Source organism: Rana temporaria, chromosome 7 (assembly GCF_905171775.1).
Source record: "Rana temporaria chromosome 7, aRanTem1.1, whole genome shotgun sequence".
Taxonomy (NCBI): domain Eukaryota; kingdom Metazoa; phylum Chordata; class Amphibia; order Anura; family Ranidae; genus Rana; species Rana temporaria.
Genome location: NC_053495.1, coordinates 75295872 through 75316205, shown reverse-complemented (window position 1 = coordinate 75316205; position 20334 = coordinate 75295872). Strand labels below are relative to the sequence as shown.

The window sequence follows — 20334 nt, the reverse complement described above, 5'->3', positions numbered from 1 at the left end:
CATCGCATGGAAATCCGCCCAAATCCTCGAGAGGATTTATCCGCGGAAACGGTCCGCTGGACCGTATTCGCGGATAAATCCTCTCGTGTGTATGGGGCCTTAGTGTATTCTCAAACTGAGATACAATTAAACCTATCTAAGATACGACGGCTTGCGCCGTCGTATCTTAGGGTGAAATATTTAGGCTGGCCGCTAGGTGGCGCTTCTATTGCGCTTGACTTAGAATATGTAATTCACTAGATACGCCTATTCACGAACGTACGTGCGCCCGTCGCAGTAAAGATACGCCGTTTACGTAAGGCATTTTCAGGCGTAAAGTTATTCCATCAAATAGCTGGACTAGTAATGTTAAGTATAAATTTGAAAATGTTATGTCATTTGCATAAGTCATCCGTGAATAGGGCTGGACGTAATTTACGTCCATGTCGAAAACCAATACGTCCTTGCGGCGTACTTTGCCGCAATGCACACTGGGATATATACACGAACGGCGCATGCCCTGTTCGTAAAAACCGTCAATCACATCAGGTCACCCCCCATTAACATAAAACACGCCCCCTCAGCCTAATTTAAATTAGGCGCGCTTACGCCGGCCGCATTTACGCTACGCCGCAACTTAGCAGTCAAGTACTTTGTGAATACAGTACTTGCCTAGCTAACTTATGGCGGCGTAGTGTAAATACGATACACTACGCCGCCGCAAAGATGCGGCAGGCTACTTGAATCCAGCTAATAGTCTTCAGTCATCTCACATAACCCTGCAAGGGCTGCACTCATATTTTCTATAGCCAGGTCATGGAGTTCTAACTGTTTTCTGATTGCTCTTGTTTCCAAATTTAACTTAGTCATGTCATCTGAATTTTTATCTAGTATTTCATCTAGTATCTTAGAATAATTATTTAATTTCTTTGTTGTATCAATTCCCCATCCAGCCCATGAGGGAAACCATGCCCATGCCATGTCCTTTTCTAAAAATAGTTCCCTTTTATTTCTATGCTTAAGAGGCTATATGGGATGTATACTGGCCTCAAGTAGATGATTGCCCTTATTGTTACCCATTACTCCCATGATTGGAATCAAAGAAGCCATATAACACCAGCCCTGGGCATGGAGAGGAATCCAGGGATAGCATACCTTCCCACAACACACATGGATGCTTTGTCCTGGGAGAAAATGGTTTCTCAGCAATAAGCCTGTTGAGTTCTTGCACAAACAGGCTGAAATTGTCAAAAGATTAAATGGGATTTGCATCCAGGTGGTGCCTTATCTGTCCCAAGAGCATCAGCAACAAGTCCTGGGAGCCATCGAGAGAGAAAAGCAAGTGACTGTTCCAGAACTGAATTCCATTAATCACCTTCACCATCAGCTACCGACCTGGTAAGCCAAATGGCAATGCTGATGGTTTATCCCGGCAAACAGACGTCATTCCGGCCTCCTAGTTCCGGACATCCCCAAGTTGACCCCGAAAAGGATCAAGCCGGGTCTGCCGGAGTGTTCCACAAGGAGGGAGCCATGTAACAGGAGTGAATTTTGGGCACAGATTGAGCCAGGAGATGGGGGACACATGTTGGATTGTTTTGGCGTGGACAGTGATCTACAGTATATTCTTTAATGCCTGCAAAGAATATTCTATGACTCATCTCTCTGTGAAGACTGTTAACATGTTAAATAAGGCTGGCTCTTGAAAGGCCTTCCATTGTGTGAGGCTGTTGAGATGCTAACTAAGACTGCTTCTGTGGATTGAAACTAAGAGTCAGGCTGGCTCCTAGACCCTCTCATTATGTATACTGTTTATGTGTGGAATGTACTTGTCAGAGACGCAACGACTGGGGGATAATTAACTCTGAATATCATTATGTAAAAGAATGTGATTGAAGCCCCCCATGGTGTGATGAGGGGGGGACAGTTTGATTGTTCCTGTAAATTCTGTGACCTGTTGTACTGCATATAAACAAGCTAAGAAGCCATTAAAAGTTAGTTCATATTTTGACGCAGTAACAGAGCTTGTCAGTCTTGTTATTGAGGGAATTCTTATGGAATGGATCGGGTCTGCCTGTTGGTTGGAGTGTCGATAAGCTGTCTTGGATGGGATGGAAGGTGGTAAACGGTGGTGACCGTTACAGTCACAATCACACATATATAAAAAAAGATATATAGTTTCATTCTGATGTGGGTGGCACAGTCCATCATATCTCATCTCCAGAGAATGTTTTCGAAGGAACCTCTTAACCATCACCCAGGGAGTATACAGTAAATATCGATACCTACATCAGAAATGCGAGAAAAACTCGTACACGGATATTAGTTAATTATTTTCCAAGAGCGGTCACATAATTTCTCAAAGTATCAGGCTGTAATTGCAACTGTCATAGCTTATAACAACCTAACTGTTTCAAACAAGATTTCAAAAGAGGATAATAAATGCTTCCCTCCCGGGGATTACCGTACACCTCCCAGTTTCCCACCACGCTGAGGGTAGTATGGCATGTGAAAAAAAAACTAAACCTGTTTAAATGTGGTACCCAGAACCTTCATATTCCTTTTGTAACAGTAGCAATGAACGCAAGGCCTTACTCACTCTCTACCACCATAGCTACCCCATGGAGCCATCAACATACAAGGTGAGTCAAGGCATTGGGGTTGGGGCACACTTGAGCGGATTCTACCTTCATAAGTTCAGAACAATCATGTTTATCCAGGGTAGGAACAGGTAGGCCTGCATCATTCTCTTCCTTCCGTGCTTGTCCAATGACATGTCATGATTCCCTCCTTGGACAAAATGAAGGAGAGGAGAAGGGCCAGTGGCCGCAGAGCACAGAATCCAGTATGGGCAATGGGCAGCGGGCAGGGGAGGACACCATCTGCGTTCACAGGGGATGGGGTTGGGGCAAGTTGGAGCAATGCTTCCACAATAGCAGTGGTGTTGCTCTCAGCATTCACACAGCAGCTTAGACCCTGGGCAGATCACCACCCAGTAGGTAATAACAACACAGAAAGCAGCCGGGGCAGCAGTCCATAAATGGACATCAGGCATGGAATCGAAGGGGCAATAAACGAACAGCCCATGGGCACCACATTATGACAGTATAACCGGCAACAGGCCATATATGTATCATGTCCTGGGTCACATACCACCATCAGGGTAGGTGGGTTCATCAAAGGCTGTCTCAGCTAAGGTGGCAGGGGCATTAAGCAGCAAAAAGGGAAGATTGGCCTGGAACTCAATGCAGGGCCCCACAGATCACACAACCTAGCTGAAAAAATTATAAGAATCAGTAAAAGCTAGTCCCCACTTAACATCTAAATTAAGCTCAGCGTAATAAAAAAATAAGCTTCAAAGATAAGCATTGTGAGTTACTAAAACTCCTTTCTATACAGTAACATTACGAGTTGCTTATGATATGAAAACAGTTAAAACTCTGACATACATTTATCTAACAAAGAAACAGTTGCAATCCATCAGTCCTATGTTTAAAAAACCTTTATTCCCAATGTGTTATTTTATATGTCTCGGACACTAAATGGTTAACCTAGCTTCTCCTAGAATCTGACACTCCAGGCTTGTCAATAGGAGTTTTTTTTCCTGTTTAAGGAGACACAAAGGTGGGAGGGATGGGGAATTTTTTTCCAGCAGCACACAAGGGTTAGCGACGAGCAAGAGGAAAGGGGGGTGAGGGGGGGATTTGTAGCTGGCAGCAGGTAAAAACGGAACAGGGGAACACACACATGGAGTGTCATCGTAAATGAACTGTTATGGAACACAAAATACCTGATAACGGAAACAAACGGTATACTAGACACAGTCAAACAAACATTATACTACACACACAGTTAGAATCTAACCATTTCAGCCTCCCTGTCTGTAGAGGGTTAATTATCCCTAACCCCGAATATAAATATATAAAAAAATATATTTTATGTGCTTACAGAGCCTCTCCATCAGTACACACACAAAATACAAGTAAGCTGTGAAGGGTATTGCCGTGTTTACTTCATTACCAAAACACCACATCCTAATCCCCAGCCTATATCGACACCTCGTGTAGCTCAAACCTTTTCTAAAAGAAAAAAGCCAACGTAATTCTGTGTCTAACCATAACAACATTTCCCGAGACGGAGACCCCCCTCTTCAGACCAGACATATCTACATGTGCATATTGCCAACCTCACTTAACCCAACACCAGTAAATCACGGATGTTTTTTTTTTAGGAAGGAATTCAGTGACACCATACACACATATACATATCCACCCCAAGACACGCCACCGTGCGTCACCGGCTCAGGACCCCTGAAGAGAAGATAGTGTCCACCCGCCACCTACAGACATAGACCCGAAACAGCCACATTCAAACTAACATAAAACATAAAACTTAAAATATCAAACAGAAAACATAGACGTTAAACCCGGCAGAAACAGGGACGACGAGTCCTCTTTAAAAAGATACTTTGCTCAAGAATTACCTGTCTTTGATTGGGAAAGCGCAGCACATACGCACCCCACCGGCACCTCTGGGTGCTGCGTCTCCCCAATAAAGCAAAGCACACACGCTGGGCGCCAATTGATAACGATTGATTTCCTGATACAATCCCAAGATTAACCCCATTTCTGTCGCTTGACCCAAATCAATGAGAGCATGCAAACCAGAGAGATTTCACATCCTCACCTTTCAGCTTTCAACCAGCAAGAGGAAGAGGTGGAGCCTGGGCGGCACCTTTATTAACAATATAACATCATACACCTGAACACACTGATTGGTTTATTCTATACAATTCAGCACCCTGTGACGTCTGTTCTTGGCATGGAGCCCTCATGAGTCAGTTCATATAAGGATGGTTTCTTCTTGGAAGTCCATTTTTGGGCATGCTGCACACATCATCCTTCTTGTAAGTCCACGTGTCATTCAGGCATAAAAGGTTCCTTGCACAGTCACCATATTTGTTTCCTTCAATGAAGCGAGGTCAAGGAGACAGAAGGAGGAGGGGGGAGGGGTGATTTCCTCTTACAACTGAGTCCATTTAGGAATGCAGTAGGAGGGAGGGGGGATAGAGTGAGAATGAGGAGTGAGTGGGGGGGGTCGCAGCTGCTCTTGATTTCAATAGCTCTCTCTCTTGTCTCTACTCCAACGCTGAAATGTACTGTGTCTTTAAAACAATAGTTATAATCTGACATAACTTATTTTAAGGATAACAACAGTATTTCACACATGCATATGTAACACAAAATAGCATAGAATAAAATATTCATTTTATTTCACTTCCACCACAGGCTGAGGAGGGGGAGATCACTGTTTGTATTGTTAATTGTAATTGGCTTCTGTTATAGTTAGAAGGTTTTCTGTGTTATATATATATATATATTTTTTATTTGGCCTATTTTATTATGCACCTGAAAAAAGGATCTTTCTGCATTGCATATGAACTGCAATCCTAATATCAAACTTCAGTATATATTTCTAGGCTCAGATGCATATATAAAAGTACATGTTTTTTAGGTGAGCTTGCATCAAAAGATATCATTTTCAAAGTCATTGGTCTGGTCACTAGGTTTGTTGTAGGTGTTGTCAGATTCCACAGAACCTATTTCATCAGGCTCTTCAGCTGGAATTATGAGACTCCCTGTTGGTTCACTCATTAAATTTTCCAGTGCAGCAGAATCTAAGGCCCCGTACACACGACCGAACATGTCTGCTGAAACTGGTCCGCGGACCAGTTTCAGCAGACATGTTCGGTCGTGTGTAGGGCCGACCAGACAGGTTTCCAGCGGACATTTGTCCAGCCGACCGTTTTGCAGCGGAAAAATGTTTCTTAGCATGCTAAGAAACATGTCTGCTGGAAGCCTGTCTGTCGGACATGTTCGGTCATCTGTACAGACTCACTGGACATGTCCGATCGGCCGCCATCCCTCGCATGAGTCAAAGTGATTCGACGCATGCATGGAAGCATTGACCTTCCAGGGCCGCGCACGTCGACGCGTAATCGTCGTGGCGACGGCGCGGCCACATCACCGCGGATCGTGTACGCGCGGATTTCTGTCTCATGGTGTGTACAACCATCAGACAGAAATCTCCAGGCGGACATGTCCGCTGAAAACGGTCCGGCGGACCGATTTCAGCGGACAGTCCATCCGTCTGTACGAGGCCTTAGGTTTCAGTTGGAGTTGTTTCTTCACCTTCTTGTCCATTATCAGGAGTGAAAGCCCCCATTCTAAATTGAGACTGACTAGGCAATTGGCCTTTCACGTAACCTTTTCTTTAGTTCCTCTTCCTTTGTCTTTCTTCTTTCTTCAGCAGCCTTCATTTTAGCTTCAATATCTTCTCTAGTTAGACTTGTATTTTTCTTCTTTTTGGTTTTCAGTTTCTCCAACTTTGCAGGAGGTCTCCTTAGAGGCTTCCCGGGTGTTTCCATCATGACACTGTATGCTTTCCCATTCCTAACAACCTTGCTCTGACCCTGTATTATTTCTTCAGACATAAGCTCCTCCAGGATATCTGTGGAAGTTTGCCTTTCCTTTGTGTCTGCTTGTCTGTTTAACAAGGACAAATCATTATTCAAAACATGTGTTCTCCTCGGAGAAGCTGCCTCTACTATTCCTGGTAGATGATTGCCTACACCCTCATCTTCATAACCTAAGCCACTATCCATTTCTGTGTTGTATTTATGATAATGTTGAATGTATCTTCTGAGCTAAAAGACGAAAAGTCTGTCCTGAAAGGTTATGCTTCTGAGTCACCTAGGCTGTCTAAAGGACTTATAATTAGCTCATGTTAATTAGGTTTCTGGTTACAGTTTGTATTGTCATGCTTGTGTATATATTTGTGTGAGATCTCAAAGGAGACTTTTTCTGATGTACGCAAAGACTGGTGTTGTCTGGTCCTTGGGGGTTACTATAGCCAGATCCATTGGCTTCCTGTTCCAGGACTTAGGAAGCCATATACTGACGGAAGCACTTAAGCTGAGTGTGGGACGTTCCATCACATAATGTTTATCTTCAAATTTTTGGATTGCCCCTGTTTTAAAATTAGTTTCTTGTAGGAAAACTACCTTTTGGGTTTATTTTCTTAACTATCGGGGTGCTTTTTTTTGGTGTATTTAGGCCTGTCACATTGTGAGAGACCAAAAATGGTCTTTTGTCAAGCATGGAGTAGGCCATATCAGGTTTTAGTAGTTGTTTTTCTAGATCTGAGTGGTTAATTACTCATGATCATACTCTCTGTTGTGTTGTGTGATATATTTATACATTTACCATTGTATCCTACATATTTATGGCTGCTGCATGTACTCTCTACTGTACATTATGGTCTTGGTCTATAAACCATAGACCAAGTGTTAGCTCTATGTTTACATTTTATGTTCAGAAAAGCTTATGCAATGGAAGAGCTTCAGTTATTTATTTTTTTAAATGTTTATTTGTAAGAGGTAAGGCAGTACACCTCAACAAACGTAACCAAAGGCGAATACAGCGAGTACCGCATTAGTCTGGTTTTCAAAAAAGTATAAAGAGTAAAAATAAAATAAAGTAAACATACATAACAGATATTAACAATGGAACAGTAGTTTCAACTAAAAGTGCAGAAGGTTGAATACTCAGGTAGTAGGTCAACGCCCAGGTCTCCCCCCCATGCCACAAGTGGGGTAAGCCCTGACCGCCTGGTGGTTTGATTGTAAAATGGAGGGGCCTCCTGGCAATAAGTGGGTTATCATGTAACTTATAAGTTATAAGGTGGTCCGAGCAGGTAGGCGCGAGGGGAAGGGGGCTCTAATGGCCCTCCATCATTCTTCCCTGCGCACCACACCGCCACCCGGGTCCCCCGAAGGCAAAGCATCTGTGTTAACCCCCAAAAAAAGGTCAGGGAATCCCACAGCAACAGACTGCATGAGTCCTTCGGACCAGCCAGCCCGTCCACATTGCAGCCACCACCTGGTGGCTCCATAGGCTAATTATCCTGGGACTAGTGGCCAAAGTTGGTTGAAACAAGAATATAAATAAATGGTAAAAAAAAAGAGAGTAGAGAAAGAAAGAGAAGAAGATAAGCTGGAACATACCTGGAATCACACGTCCAACTCCACCTCCCCGCCACACCCGCCATCACTGTCGTACATGGTGGATTGATAGAAAGAAAAAAATGTGCATTGCCCCGTATCTTGCAATCTGTGGTGTGGCACTATGGTAGCTTGCTTCAGCCCTCTGTTCTCACTTGTGAGCCCCGAGGATGTCCTTTGAGGGATGGCTCTGCCAGCTGCAGCAGGGCTAGGTCTAAGCTGGAGGGCACATGGGCCGGATCCAAAACATACGGATTCCAGGACGACCATGTGTCGGAGAAGCGGTCACGAGCACCCCTGCAAGTGGCAATCCAGTCCTCTGCCTCTTGTATGTCACCCACCCTGTGGCGTCACTCCTCCCTGCCTGGGATTTGCGGGAGCTTCAGTTATTTTAAATTGTGTTTAGGTTTATATTTGTCTGTGGCACTACTGGTGTAACTGGTGTGTCTAGGGGTGCCTCAGGTATTTTACAATCCTAGAAATACCCCTGATAGTTAAGATAGTTTATTTGTTATAATATTTGCTCAGGCCTCGGTACGTTGGTATATCCTTGTCTTTGCCTTTTTCAAAAAGCATTTATAGATTGCTAATAAAAAGTTGTTTTATTATATTTATGCACTGTGCCCCTAGTTCTTTTTCTCTCTATACTCCTATAGATTTCATTTTTTATTTTGAAACTTGAAATAGTCAAATGAGTTGAAAAATATATTGCTATCATAATATTTATTTGAAAAAAAAAAATGTTGTTAACTTCGTTTAGAAACAATGAATAAATATATTAACATTTTCAGTTTTAACGTTTCTGAATTTCTCCTGAAAATAGTTTCCTCCACCACGTTTACCTGTCTCTTACCTTCCACTACTTAGACTCCGTTATTTTTCTCTCTCTCTCCCTCCCTTATGATTCTGGTTGGTGATACCCTACTGTTTCTCCCTATCTATGCTGACATTTCAGGTTTACTCTCTGCCTTAGAAGGAGGATATAATATAATAGATTCAGTGGGAAAAGAAAAGAAAATATATAAAGGTAACAGCTGATCTTTCCTCAGCAGCTGATCTTTCCTCAGTTCAGGTTTGTGCATTCTGTTTTGTCCATAAACACTGATACAATAGATACCTTTCAGAAGCATTATCACAATCCCCACAGGGAAGAGCATGAAGGGGGGGGGGGGGGGGGGGGGGGGGCTCAAGTCTTTCTTGCACCTGAAATACACCCCTTTCTCTGGCAGAATTGTTTACAGAACAGGAGGAGAGACAATTTGATGGGCAGAAGCATTTTAACTAGTTCTGTACCATTTTCCTTTCTGCAGCTGGGATTGATAGTAGTAATCGTAACAGAAGTGTATACTACAGTGTTCTACTTGAAGATGTGAAATTTAGTAATATATGCTGTTTTTATCTTATAATGAAACCCAATCCAACTCATTTTACCTTTTAGGAACAGAGATTAGCTGTTTACATAGGTTGAAATATAGCACAGTTTGATTGCTTTCTACTATATGTATACATTTGATTTTAAAATCAGATACATTGCTTCTTTCAAAAGAAATGTTTAAATATATTCTGCAACATGTATGTTTGTTTATTTTTCAATGTTTCTCAATCACTTTATAACACATTTTTTAGATCAAGGCTCATCATATGTGTATGAGCTGTGATCCACCAGACTGAGTCAGTTAACTAAGCAGGTCAATTCCAGATTGTAGATTTGCTTTGAACTTTTTCTTTCTCTAGAGCAGAGGTGGGCAAACTACGGCCCGCGGGCCGTATACGGCCCGGCGGACCTTTTAATCCGGCCCCCGGGCGGATCACTAGAAATAGCATTGTAGTGGATGGCCGTGGCGGAACTACTGCCATAGCGACCCACGCGGGCGCTATGGGGCCCGCAGCTGAGTGAGGTTCGGGGGGGCCCGCAGTCCGATATTTGTTTATGACCGGGCCGCACAGCGGGAGGTAAGCGGGGACCGCGGCCTGGAGAGGGTTAACACAGGCCGCGGTCACCGCTTACCTCCCTTTATGCGGCTGTGCCTGTGTTTCCTCTAGTCTCCAGGCTCTCCTGCCCAATGCCATCTATCATCAGAGCAGGGCTGGGAGAAGCCGGAGAAACTGAACAGCATGAGTGCTGTGCAGGGATCCGTGGTTGCTAGGAAGCAGGTCGGATCCAATCAAAACAGCTATTGCTGTCCCCGCACACGCTCTGCTGCCTGCAGTAGCTAGGCAATGCCGACGCTGCCAGGGCTGGGGCCGCTGATGACGTATGACGTCTGGAGACCCCGCCCACCCAGACAGATTACGTCCATTCAAAAAACAACAGGAGGGAGGAAGACACGTGTGAAGTGAAGCCATCAGATCGGGAGACAAGTAAAGGAGACACAGAAGAAGCAAAACAGGTAAACGAGAAAGGGGGTAATGGAGGAGGAGACAGGAAAGTGTAAATCGATAAAGATGAATGGTGGCACTGGCAAAAAGGAGATAAGAAAGGGGGAAGAAGAGGGAAGAACAGATAGAAAAAAAGGGGACTATATAAAGAGAAAAATAAGAAAAACAGAAAAGCAGAGGAAAATAAGAGAAAAATACGAGTGAAAAATAAAAAGATGATAGAGAAATAAGAATAGGAAAAAAGGAAGAAATGAGTGGGAAAAGGAGACAAATTAAGAGGATAAGGTACAACTGAGAAAAATGTATGAAAATAAACTTTAAAAAAAAAACTGGTGGCACACTGGCAGCAATTGATGGCACACTGGCAGCAATTGATGGCACACTGGCAGCAATTGATGGCACACTGGTGGCACACTGGCAGCAATTGATGGCACACTGGCAGCAATTGATGGCACAATGGCAGCAATTGATGGCACACTGGCAGCAATTGATGGCACACTGGTGGCACACTGACAGCAATTGATGGCACACTGGCAGCAATTGATGGCACACTGGTGGCACACTGACAGCAATTGATGGCACACTGGTTTATGTATGTCTTAGTGATTGATTAACATCACAACTTCATTGATTTGAAATTGGACCCTTATTTTTTGTATGATTTTTGCTTTTGCTCATCACTGCCACACACATGCAGCCATGCATTGCACATGTGTGGCAGTAATGAGCAAAACTAAAAATCATACAAAAAATCATACGAAAAAAAGCTATCAATGAAGTTGTGATGTGAATCAATCACTAAGACAATAAGACATACATAAACCATAATTTTCACTAATATGAGTCACAAATAGTGAAAAATGTTCATTGTTTTGGGAAATTTTGTTTAATAAAAATTTTTTTCTTGTAAGGCAACCTCACTTTTTCATTGTTTAACTATAACAAGTACTCGTACCAGTTGTCCAACAATGATATTTACTGCTTTTTATAAAGAAATACAATTGATTTTATGCAGTATTGAGTTTAGCCTTTTGGCCCGGCCCTCCAAAATATTTTTAGTTTCTCATGTGGCCCCATCGAAAAAATAATTGCCCACCCCTGCTCTAGAGGAATCCCTATTTGTTTCACAGAGGAGCCTGCACTGCCTGATGGCTTGTTTTCACAAATAAACTTAAGCCCCATATACACGATATGAAAATCTGATTGGAAAGTTCGTAAAATTAGCTGTCTGCGGATTTTCAAATCGTTAGTACGGTGCTTTCGACATCCGATTTTACTTTTTCGTCAGACACAAGCTGGATGAGCGGACTAGTACATTTTTGACGAATGACAGCTCAAAGTCTGATTTTCGGATGGTCAGTACAAAGATCCGTCACACAAAAGTGGAAAGTACAAACATGCATGATCGGAATTAAGGAACGAGCCAGAAGAGTTTGGTCTTTTAAACTACCATTCGTAATCCAGAATTAACATTCGTGACTCGGCAAATGATGAAATGTCGAAATGCAGCACACATTCTTCATCCTCTTTAATGGGATAATAATGAAGCTGCTTTGCTGTTGATGATTATGTAGTTAACGTATTTTAAAAGGCATTTGTTTTGTAGTTATATAAATAATATTAATATTATGGTTGTTGTTAGATTTTTGGGGGAAATTGCAACAACACCATTATCCCTGTTCACATACTATATATATCTCTAGTTCACATACTATATATGCAGCGCACTGACAAAAAACTTCAGAAGGGTTTTCAATCTGTCTACATGCTTTTTATAGAAATGACAGGACATGCCATAATGCACATCAAAAATGTGTGTACATAGGTGTTAATGGACCCCTGGAGTCTTTGTCTGATTGGGGAATAAAGTATGCAACCTGATGTCTATGCGGCAGATCCACAAAAGTATTACGCCGGCGTATCTCTTGATACGCCGCATAATTTCAAATTTTGCTCGTCGTATCTTTGTTTTGTATCTAAACAAGATACAACGACATCTCGGCTAGATCCGACAGGCGTACGTCTTAGTACGCCGTTGGATCTAAGCTGCAATTTTTTGGCGGCTGCTAGGTGGCGTTTCCGTCGAATTCTGCGTTGAGTATGCAAATTAGCTAGTTACAGTGATCCACGAATGTACGTCCGGCCGGCGCATTTTTTTACGTCATTTGCGTTCGGCTTTTTCCGGCGTATAGTTAAAGCTACTGTTATGAGGCGTACTCAATGTTAAGTATGGCCATCGTTCCCGCTTTGAAATTTGAAATTTTTACGTTGTTTGCATAAGTCGTTCACGAATAGGGATTTGCGTAGAATTACATCACCGTCGGAAGCATTGGCTTGTTCCGGGTTAATTTCGAGCATGCGCACTGGGATACCCCCACGGACGGCGCATGCGCAGTTAAAAAAAAACGTTGTTTACGTTGGGTCACGACGTATTTACATAAAACACGCCCCCATCACAGAGATTTGAATGGCACGCCATTACGCCGCCAAAGATACACTGCGCCGCCGTAACTTACGGCGCAAATTCTTTGAGGATTTAAAAAAGAAAAAATAAGTTACGGCGGCGTAGTGTATCTTAGATACGCTGCGCCCGTCGTATTATTGCGCGCAGGTACGTGGATCTGCCCCCATGGGTTTACTTGTTTCATACGCTACACATGTATAGACGGCCTAAAGCCTCTTACACATGGTTTCATTGTTGTACAACCGAGGGTCTGATTTTTGTCAAAAGCACATGTGCAGGATTTTGTCTAGCATACTATCTGTGAATTGTCGTTCCACAAACACGAACGTAGTGATGTACTATGAGAGTATAAAGAGGAAGTTCATTTCTCAAGTGCCACCCTTTGGACCCCTTCTGCTTATTTCATGTTTGGTGAGTTGTTATTTTTATTTGGATGGCAGGTAGCATCTTTACCATTATCCCTGGTGTCCCTTGTTAATTTTCCATTGTGTTGTTTTTAATGTAACTGCCTACTCCCAAACTATCATTTGAAGAGAAACACAAAAAGTATATGGATCTATAATACTAGTTTGTATCTCTACAATCCATCAGCAGTTCTGCATATGAAGTTAGTTACGGGGGGTGGCATGATTTGCATAGCTCTGCCCACTATGCTGGAATATGCAATAAAATGTCAATACCCGTTGTTCTAAGAAGGCTTTACTGTGCTAATGTTTTTTCTGAATTTCAAGGAAACACATATGCAGCTACATCAGTGATCAAATTACCTGAGCCTTTACCTTGTGTGGAGATATTAGGTATGTATGCACATTGGTAAATTATTGGAGGGGATGATAAGGGACTATATCCAAAAATGTACTGAAAAAAAAAAGTAGTTATCAGCATGAGTTTACTAAAGGTCGTTCTTGCCAGACCAATCGGTTAATATTCTATTAGGAAGTGAGCTGGATTTAGTGTACCTGGATTTTGCAAAGGCATTCAATACAGTCCCCCATAAGCACTTAATAAAGCAGGGCAATAACTTCACATCAGGATATAGAAATTTTACAGAAAGAGCTGAACAAAATGGAGTGGGCAAATACATGGCAAATGAGGTTTAATGTGGAAAAATTAAAGGTAATGCACTTGGGGGCAAAAACATAAATGCAAACTACTCACTAGGGGGAGAACCGCTGGGGGAATAAGGATGAAGAAAGATCTGGGGGGTCCTAGTAGATGACAGATTAAGCAATAGCTCAATTAACTAATAATGGGACTGGAGGAACGACTGCAGACACTAAGGGCCTGATTCCCCAAAAAGCTGCCTAACTTAACTTTCAGCAGTTAAGTTACACTGACTTAAAATTTCTACCTAAGTGCCTGATCCACAAAGCACTTACCTAGAAATTTCAGGCCGTGTAACTTAAGTGCCTCCGTCGCAAGGCGGTCCTCCTCTCCGGGGGGCGTTTAAAATTTAAATGAGGCGCGTGTGCGTGTTGACTCGTCGCCTCTTGTCACTGCAATGATGGAAGCGCGCCTTGCATCCCATTTATATAGGCATCACCGTCCCATCATGCTCCGGCATGTACCCACGTGGTGGGTGCCTACCCACGTGCACCCACCACGTGGGTACCTACCGGAGCATGATGGGACGGTGATGCCTATATAAATGGGATGCAAGGCGCGCTTCCATCATTGCAGTGACAAGAGGCGACGAGTCAACGAGTCAACATCGGAAGAGGGGAGAAGAACAGAAGAGAAGAAGGTGACGTCACAGAAGACCGCGATAGCTGCCTGCTAGTAATTGAGCTAACACACGAAGATAGCAGGCAGCCAGCGCTGAAGAAGAAGGCACCGGACAGCTGCAGAAGAACAGGGGTTCGCCGAGTCAACAGCGGAGAGCGGCGAAGATAGAAGAAGACCCCCGGAGAGCGGAAGAAGAAGCCCCCCCTGGTATTAGAGCTAATAAAGAAGACAGGGGGGGCCTCCGGAGCAGAATAATAAATTATTTTAAAAACCCTTGTGTTGTGTGTTTAATAACTTTTACTTTTTGCCTCCAGGTGAATGGGTAGGGGTACGATGTACCCCATATCCATTCACTTAGGGTGGGGGGCCGGTATCTGGGGGCCCCCTTATTTGAGGGGACTCCCAGATTCCGATAAGCCCCCGCCCGCAGACCCCGACAACCAACGGCAAGGGTTGTCGGGAAGAGGTCCTGTCCTCATCAACATGGGGACAGGGTGCTCTGGGGTGGGGGGGCCCGCAGTGCGCCCCCCTGCCCCAGAGCACCCAACCCCCCCATGTTGAGGGCATGCGGCCTGGCACGGCTCAGGAGGGGGGGCGCTCGCTCGTCCCCACTCCCTTCCTGACCGGCCGGGTAGCGTGCTTTGGATACGGGTCTGGTATGGATTGTAGGGGGACCCCCTACGTCGAATTTTCGGCGTAGGGGGGGTCTCCTTACAACCCATACCAGACCTAAGGGCCTGGTATGCTCCTGGGGGGGAACCCATGCCGGTTTTGAATTTAAAAATTGCCGTGGAGTTCTCCCTCAGGAATGCATACCAAATGCCGTCGCTTGAATGGGCCTTTACAAGGTGTGACTAATTTTCCACATTGTAAAACCAGCCCTAGTTTTGCGCAAGCAAAATCGGAACTTACGCAGAAATCACAGTGCTGAAAAGCGTTGTGGATCTGCTTAAGTCCTCATTTGCATACTCAAAGCTGCATTTCAATGAGAAATGCCCCCAGCGGCGGATGCGGTACTGCATCCTAAGATCTGACCGTGTAAGTGTCTTACACATGTCAGATTTTCTGCCTAACTTTGGAAAAAGCCTTTTGAGGATCGTTTCCAAAGTTAGGCACAGAGATAAGCAGGCTGAACAGCAGTTCCGCCTGCGTATCTCTTTTGGGAATCAGGCCCTAAATGTATTCTCACTGGAGAAACTACGCTTGAGAGGAGATATGATAGCGATTTACAAATACCTCAATTATGATCCCAGCATAGGAAAATAACTATTCAGTCTCAAGGAGTGTAAGGGGACACACTATGAGATTGGAGGAGAAGCGGTTTAACCTTAAACTGCTCCGGGGGTTTTTCACTGTCAGGACAATAAGGATGTGGAACTCTCTTCCACAATTGGTGGTGGCTGTGGGGAGTATTGATATTTTTTGGTTTCACGTAGAGCGGCGTTTCTTTGTGCGGGCGTATCCTATTTACGTTACGCCTCCGCAATTTTTACAGGCAAGTGTCGTATTCTTAAAAGAAAGTTGCGGCGGAGTAGCGTAAATAGGCCAGCGTAAGCCCGCCTAATTCAAATAGTGAAGAGGTGGGCGTGTGTTATGTAAATTAGGCTTGACCCGACGTGATTGACGTTTTTCCCGAACGGCGCATGCGCCATCTGTGGAATTTCCCAGAACGCCACCATATAGCAGGGGTAACTATACGCCAGGAAAAGCCTAACGGAAACGGCGTAAATGTACTGCGTCGGCCGGGCGTACGTTCGTGAATTTGCGTATCTTGCTGATTTACATATTTTGACGCGTAAATCAGCATACACGCCCCTAGCAGTCAGCGGAAAAATGCCGGTCGGATCTAATAGAAATCTATGCGTAACTGATTCTATGAATCAGGCGCATAGAAACCTACCATGCAACATGAATTGTACCTTTTTACAGTTTAACTCTCCATACTGCAAATGCATTAGACAAAAAAATTTATTCTTTACTCCAGATTGGAATCCGCACATTTTAATTCCCAATATGCTCTGTGGTTTTCAGCATTGAACAAGTTAAGGCAATAACTGATAATCTATTAAATTGCATTTTGGCTACATGTGGACAAATGTCAAGGGCTACAAGGAATCAATAGCTATGTTTGTGATGATTGCTTACAATTGCTGGGTCTCTTTTGTTTTTAAAGTCATTATAGCAAAAGGTGTGTTTGGCTGCTAATTGATTAGTCCACTGAGTGAAATTGTCTGTGATTGATTAAAGGAAGAGGTATATTTTTAACTTTAGTCAAATGGTAAAATAATTACAGAAAGTGGTCATCGACAGGCTGCACGTTCAGCCTAAAACAAATTCAATTTAAGTTTAGTAAAGTTCAAAAAGTGTACATTTATGTGAAAAAAAAGTTAGATTTCCAATTCCTTTTCTTTTTTCTTTTTTTTGTAAGACTGCAAGCGAAGGGAGGGGGGGCAGGTGTGTGTGAACATCCGTTTGGTTAAAGAGGAGGGGGTTGGAGGCAGTTCTGCTGTAACTTACAGATACTGAGGAATTACACCTGCAAAAATCTCATTGTGCAAACAGAGCATTTGCTAACTGCTAGCGTTTGCTTCCACATCACTTCTTAAAGCCCTTACAGCCAAAATGTGTTTTTTGGTTGGATTGTGGAAGGGTTATGAAGTCTATTGGGTTCTTATTGCTGTGTACCTCTTTTCCTGGGCTGGTAACACCACAAAAATTTGGAGCTCCCCAATGCGGAGCAATAGATATATAAGGGATGCTGCCAGTTCCAGTTTCTAATGTAATAACCTTCCAGTTACTTCAGTAGAAAATATTTTATTCATTTTTGTGACACCATTTAAAAGTTTAGGAATTATCCTTTAAATTAAAACTATTGTCAGAGCATGCACTTTTATGTTATAGCATCAACATTGTTATAGCAATACAAACACTATTTATTTTGACAATCCAATATAATCTTACTTGAAAAAGCTCCCTTTATGTTATGAGTTTTGCCTGTCTTCTAGCCATTTCTTTCCATAATTTCCTGGATTCCCTGCATGCTTTGCTCTCAAGCCTCCCCAGTGTGAAAGCCAGAGTGCTTTCACACTGGTAAACGAATAAGCAGAAAATATATTCTCCTGCGCTAGTGCCTTAGATAAAGTTAGTGGTATTTTCGAGTGGTGTTGTTATGTAGTAAATCATGCATGCCCGCTGCCTTGGCCGACTGGGGGAAGTCCAAAGTACTAAACACAAAAGAGATAAGGAAGGTGCGTGACCTAATGCATGAATCCTATTAAACGTTTATTAGAAACAAATTGGTATATACAGAATATATCACATATTCATAGGTGGCTGAGTTCCAAGCATTAAAAACAAACGGTAATACATGTAAAATGATGCCCATATAAGGGATAAAAGGTGAATATTCGCTAACACATTTCAAGGATTTTCCTCTTCCCCAGAGCATTAAAAGACGGGGTCTGGTCTGTATGTTAAAATAGTGAGGACTGGATGGATGATGTATCACGGGGTGAGTATTGACCATATGGAAGGGTTATCTTTCGCTGTAGTGATATTCTTTCTACATCACAGCGATCTACATAAAACAGACACTGAACAGAAATAAATAGAATTGCAGATGATATTGTAATTGCTAAGTGGCATATAGTGTGATTATTTAGTTATGAGAGATAGTTATAAAACATTACTTGTGCTATATATGGATATACTGTATAAACGTGTATTGAAAACGTATATTAAAAACGTATATTAAAAACTGCCTCATAAATGGCTTCATAACAGGTATGTGTACATGGGACCAATTATGTTGTTGGTTAATAGTGGATGACATTATTAGTTGCGGACATGGACCAATAGAGCTGAAATACTGCAGCTGCCCTCTTTGATAACATACTATGTGCATATACACAAACATTTGCCTTTGTGAGGGGCCATCTAAATGAATATAAATATGAACACATAAATAATTACACAAAATGATAGACACACAATTGTGTTGAGACATATTCACATGAACTCTGTATTTCGAATGTGAAGCCCAACCATAAAAACACACGCATATGTACAGAGGTATATGAATATCAGTGAGGAAGACAAGTGGCATGAATCTGAATATGAATGTGGAAATGGAAATAGTACTATTGGCCTTGTGGCCCTGACTTGCTGCATAGTAATATGTGTAGGTGCATTGGTGTGCCGTACCCAGTGTTTATATAACTGATGATATTCTGGCGTAGTTGTTACACTAACTCCAGATGGAAAAAACAAGTGGGTAACAGAAGCATGATAATGTATAAGGAAAATTTAGGAGTAGACCTGACCTACCTTAGCACGATTGGAATGTGTATAGTGATCAGGTCATCTGTTGGTCTTGCAAGCCTGTACATGTTACATGGGATGTAGGTTAAAAGCCCCTATAAAACAAACTTAACTGAATGGTAACAGGGTGTAACGTGGTATGTATAAAGCTGGCCAGGTATGCTGGTGCGATGTAGTATACAGTGGAACCTTGGTTACGAGTAACGTGGTTAACGAGCATTTTGAAAGACGAGCAACTTTTTTTTTTTATTCTGACTCCAGTGTTGTCTCGCAATACGAGCAGAATTCAAGCTAATGGGGTGTGCAGTATCGCATTTGGCCTAAGGTGGGTGGGGCGCCGAAGTCGAGCCGTTAGGAAATACACGGAAATACTCAGTTCCCGGGTGTTTCCGAGCCTTTCCGAGGGTTCCGAGGTCAGCCGAACTGTCCCTGATCATTTCCAAGGCTTTCCGGCACACCCCCACCTCTGGCTACATGCAGTATTGCATGCCATTGAAGTCAATGCGGAACTAATTATTTTCGTTTCCATTAATTTCTATTGGGAAACTCGCTTTGATATGCGAGTGTTTTGGATTACAAGAATTCTCCTGGAACTAATTATGCTCGTAATCACTGTACATGAATATACTGGATCATGGTGGGGATGAAATTTAACTAATACTGACCTTCCCAAGGAGGTTCTAGTGTTGTAGCCTCTCAATCCAGCACTGAACTGTGGCTGGATGTGCACGTGGGAACAGGCTCTCCTACCAGTGAACCATTGGTGGAGCTGTGTAGGTGCCCCTGTGATAATGCAATTGTGCGCCACTTTGCGGGGTTGCTGCTCTCAATGTGAGTGCTTGGAGGGAAGGAGGTATGCAGCCGTGCACTGCGGCCGTATGGCGTGCGAGCAGGATTGTGGAAGTTTAACTTCCTGCTGCTGGAACGCACAATGTCATCTGAACGAAAAGTAGTCGGGGCAATGTGTTCCAGCCGAGGTCACACCAGCATCACATGACCTGCCTGATCTCTGGACTTCTGGCTTGTGGGTGGATCTGTATGAATGCTGGCTTGTCCTATATCCCATATTGTGAAATAATACATGTGTTGTAAACCAAGAAACTAAGCAAATGGGAACACATATTAGAGCGTGGCTCATACTAATGGTAATAATAACATTATTAGCTGTGTAAATAAATAAAATGAAATAGAGGGAAATATATATAAGAAGGCCAGTATGGTGGCCTGAGTTTATGGGAGGAGCCCGGAGGGTATTTAAGCAGCCCACTCACACATGCTCTTTGTCGGTTCAGTGTGCGGTACTACACGTCACTGGGCCGACTCTTCCCAGCTCACCTCATGTCCGTGAGTCTGCGCATTCAATCGCATTCCACATTGCAAGCGCTTTGCGGCTTCTCCCTTCATG

General features: G+C 43.1%; 1 protein-coding gene across 1 annotated transcript; it reads right to left on the bottom strand.

Annotated features, from left to right (window-relative positions):
- Positions 1 to 5361: 5361 nt before the first annotated feature.
- Positions 5362 to 6661, bottom strand: LOC120946191 (stathmin domain-containing protein 1-like). Its single transcript, XM_040361013.1, has 2 exons — positions 6222 to 6661; positions 5362 to 5655 (listed from the first exon to the last, which is right to left on the bottom strand). The coding sequence occupies exons 1-2, from the start codon at positions 6641 to 6643 to the stop codon at positions 5505 to 5507; spliced, it is 573 nt and encodes a 190-aa protein (XP_040216947.1). The 5' UTR covers positions 6644 to 6661; the 3' UTR covers positions 5362 to 5504.
- Positions 6662 to 20334: the final 13673 nt, after the last annotated feature.

Coding starts and splice junctions, on each gene's coding strand:
- LOC120946191 (XM_040361013.1), bottom strand. CDS start 6,643: ATGGATAGTGGCTTAGGTTATGAAGATGAGGGTGTAGGCAATCATCTA. Junction 5,656..6,221: donor CGTGAAAGGCCAATTGCCTA/GTCAGTCTCAAT, acceptor CGGGGCCTTAGA/TTCTGCTGCACTGGAAAATT.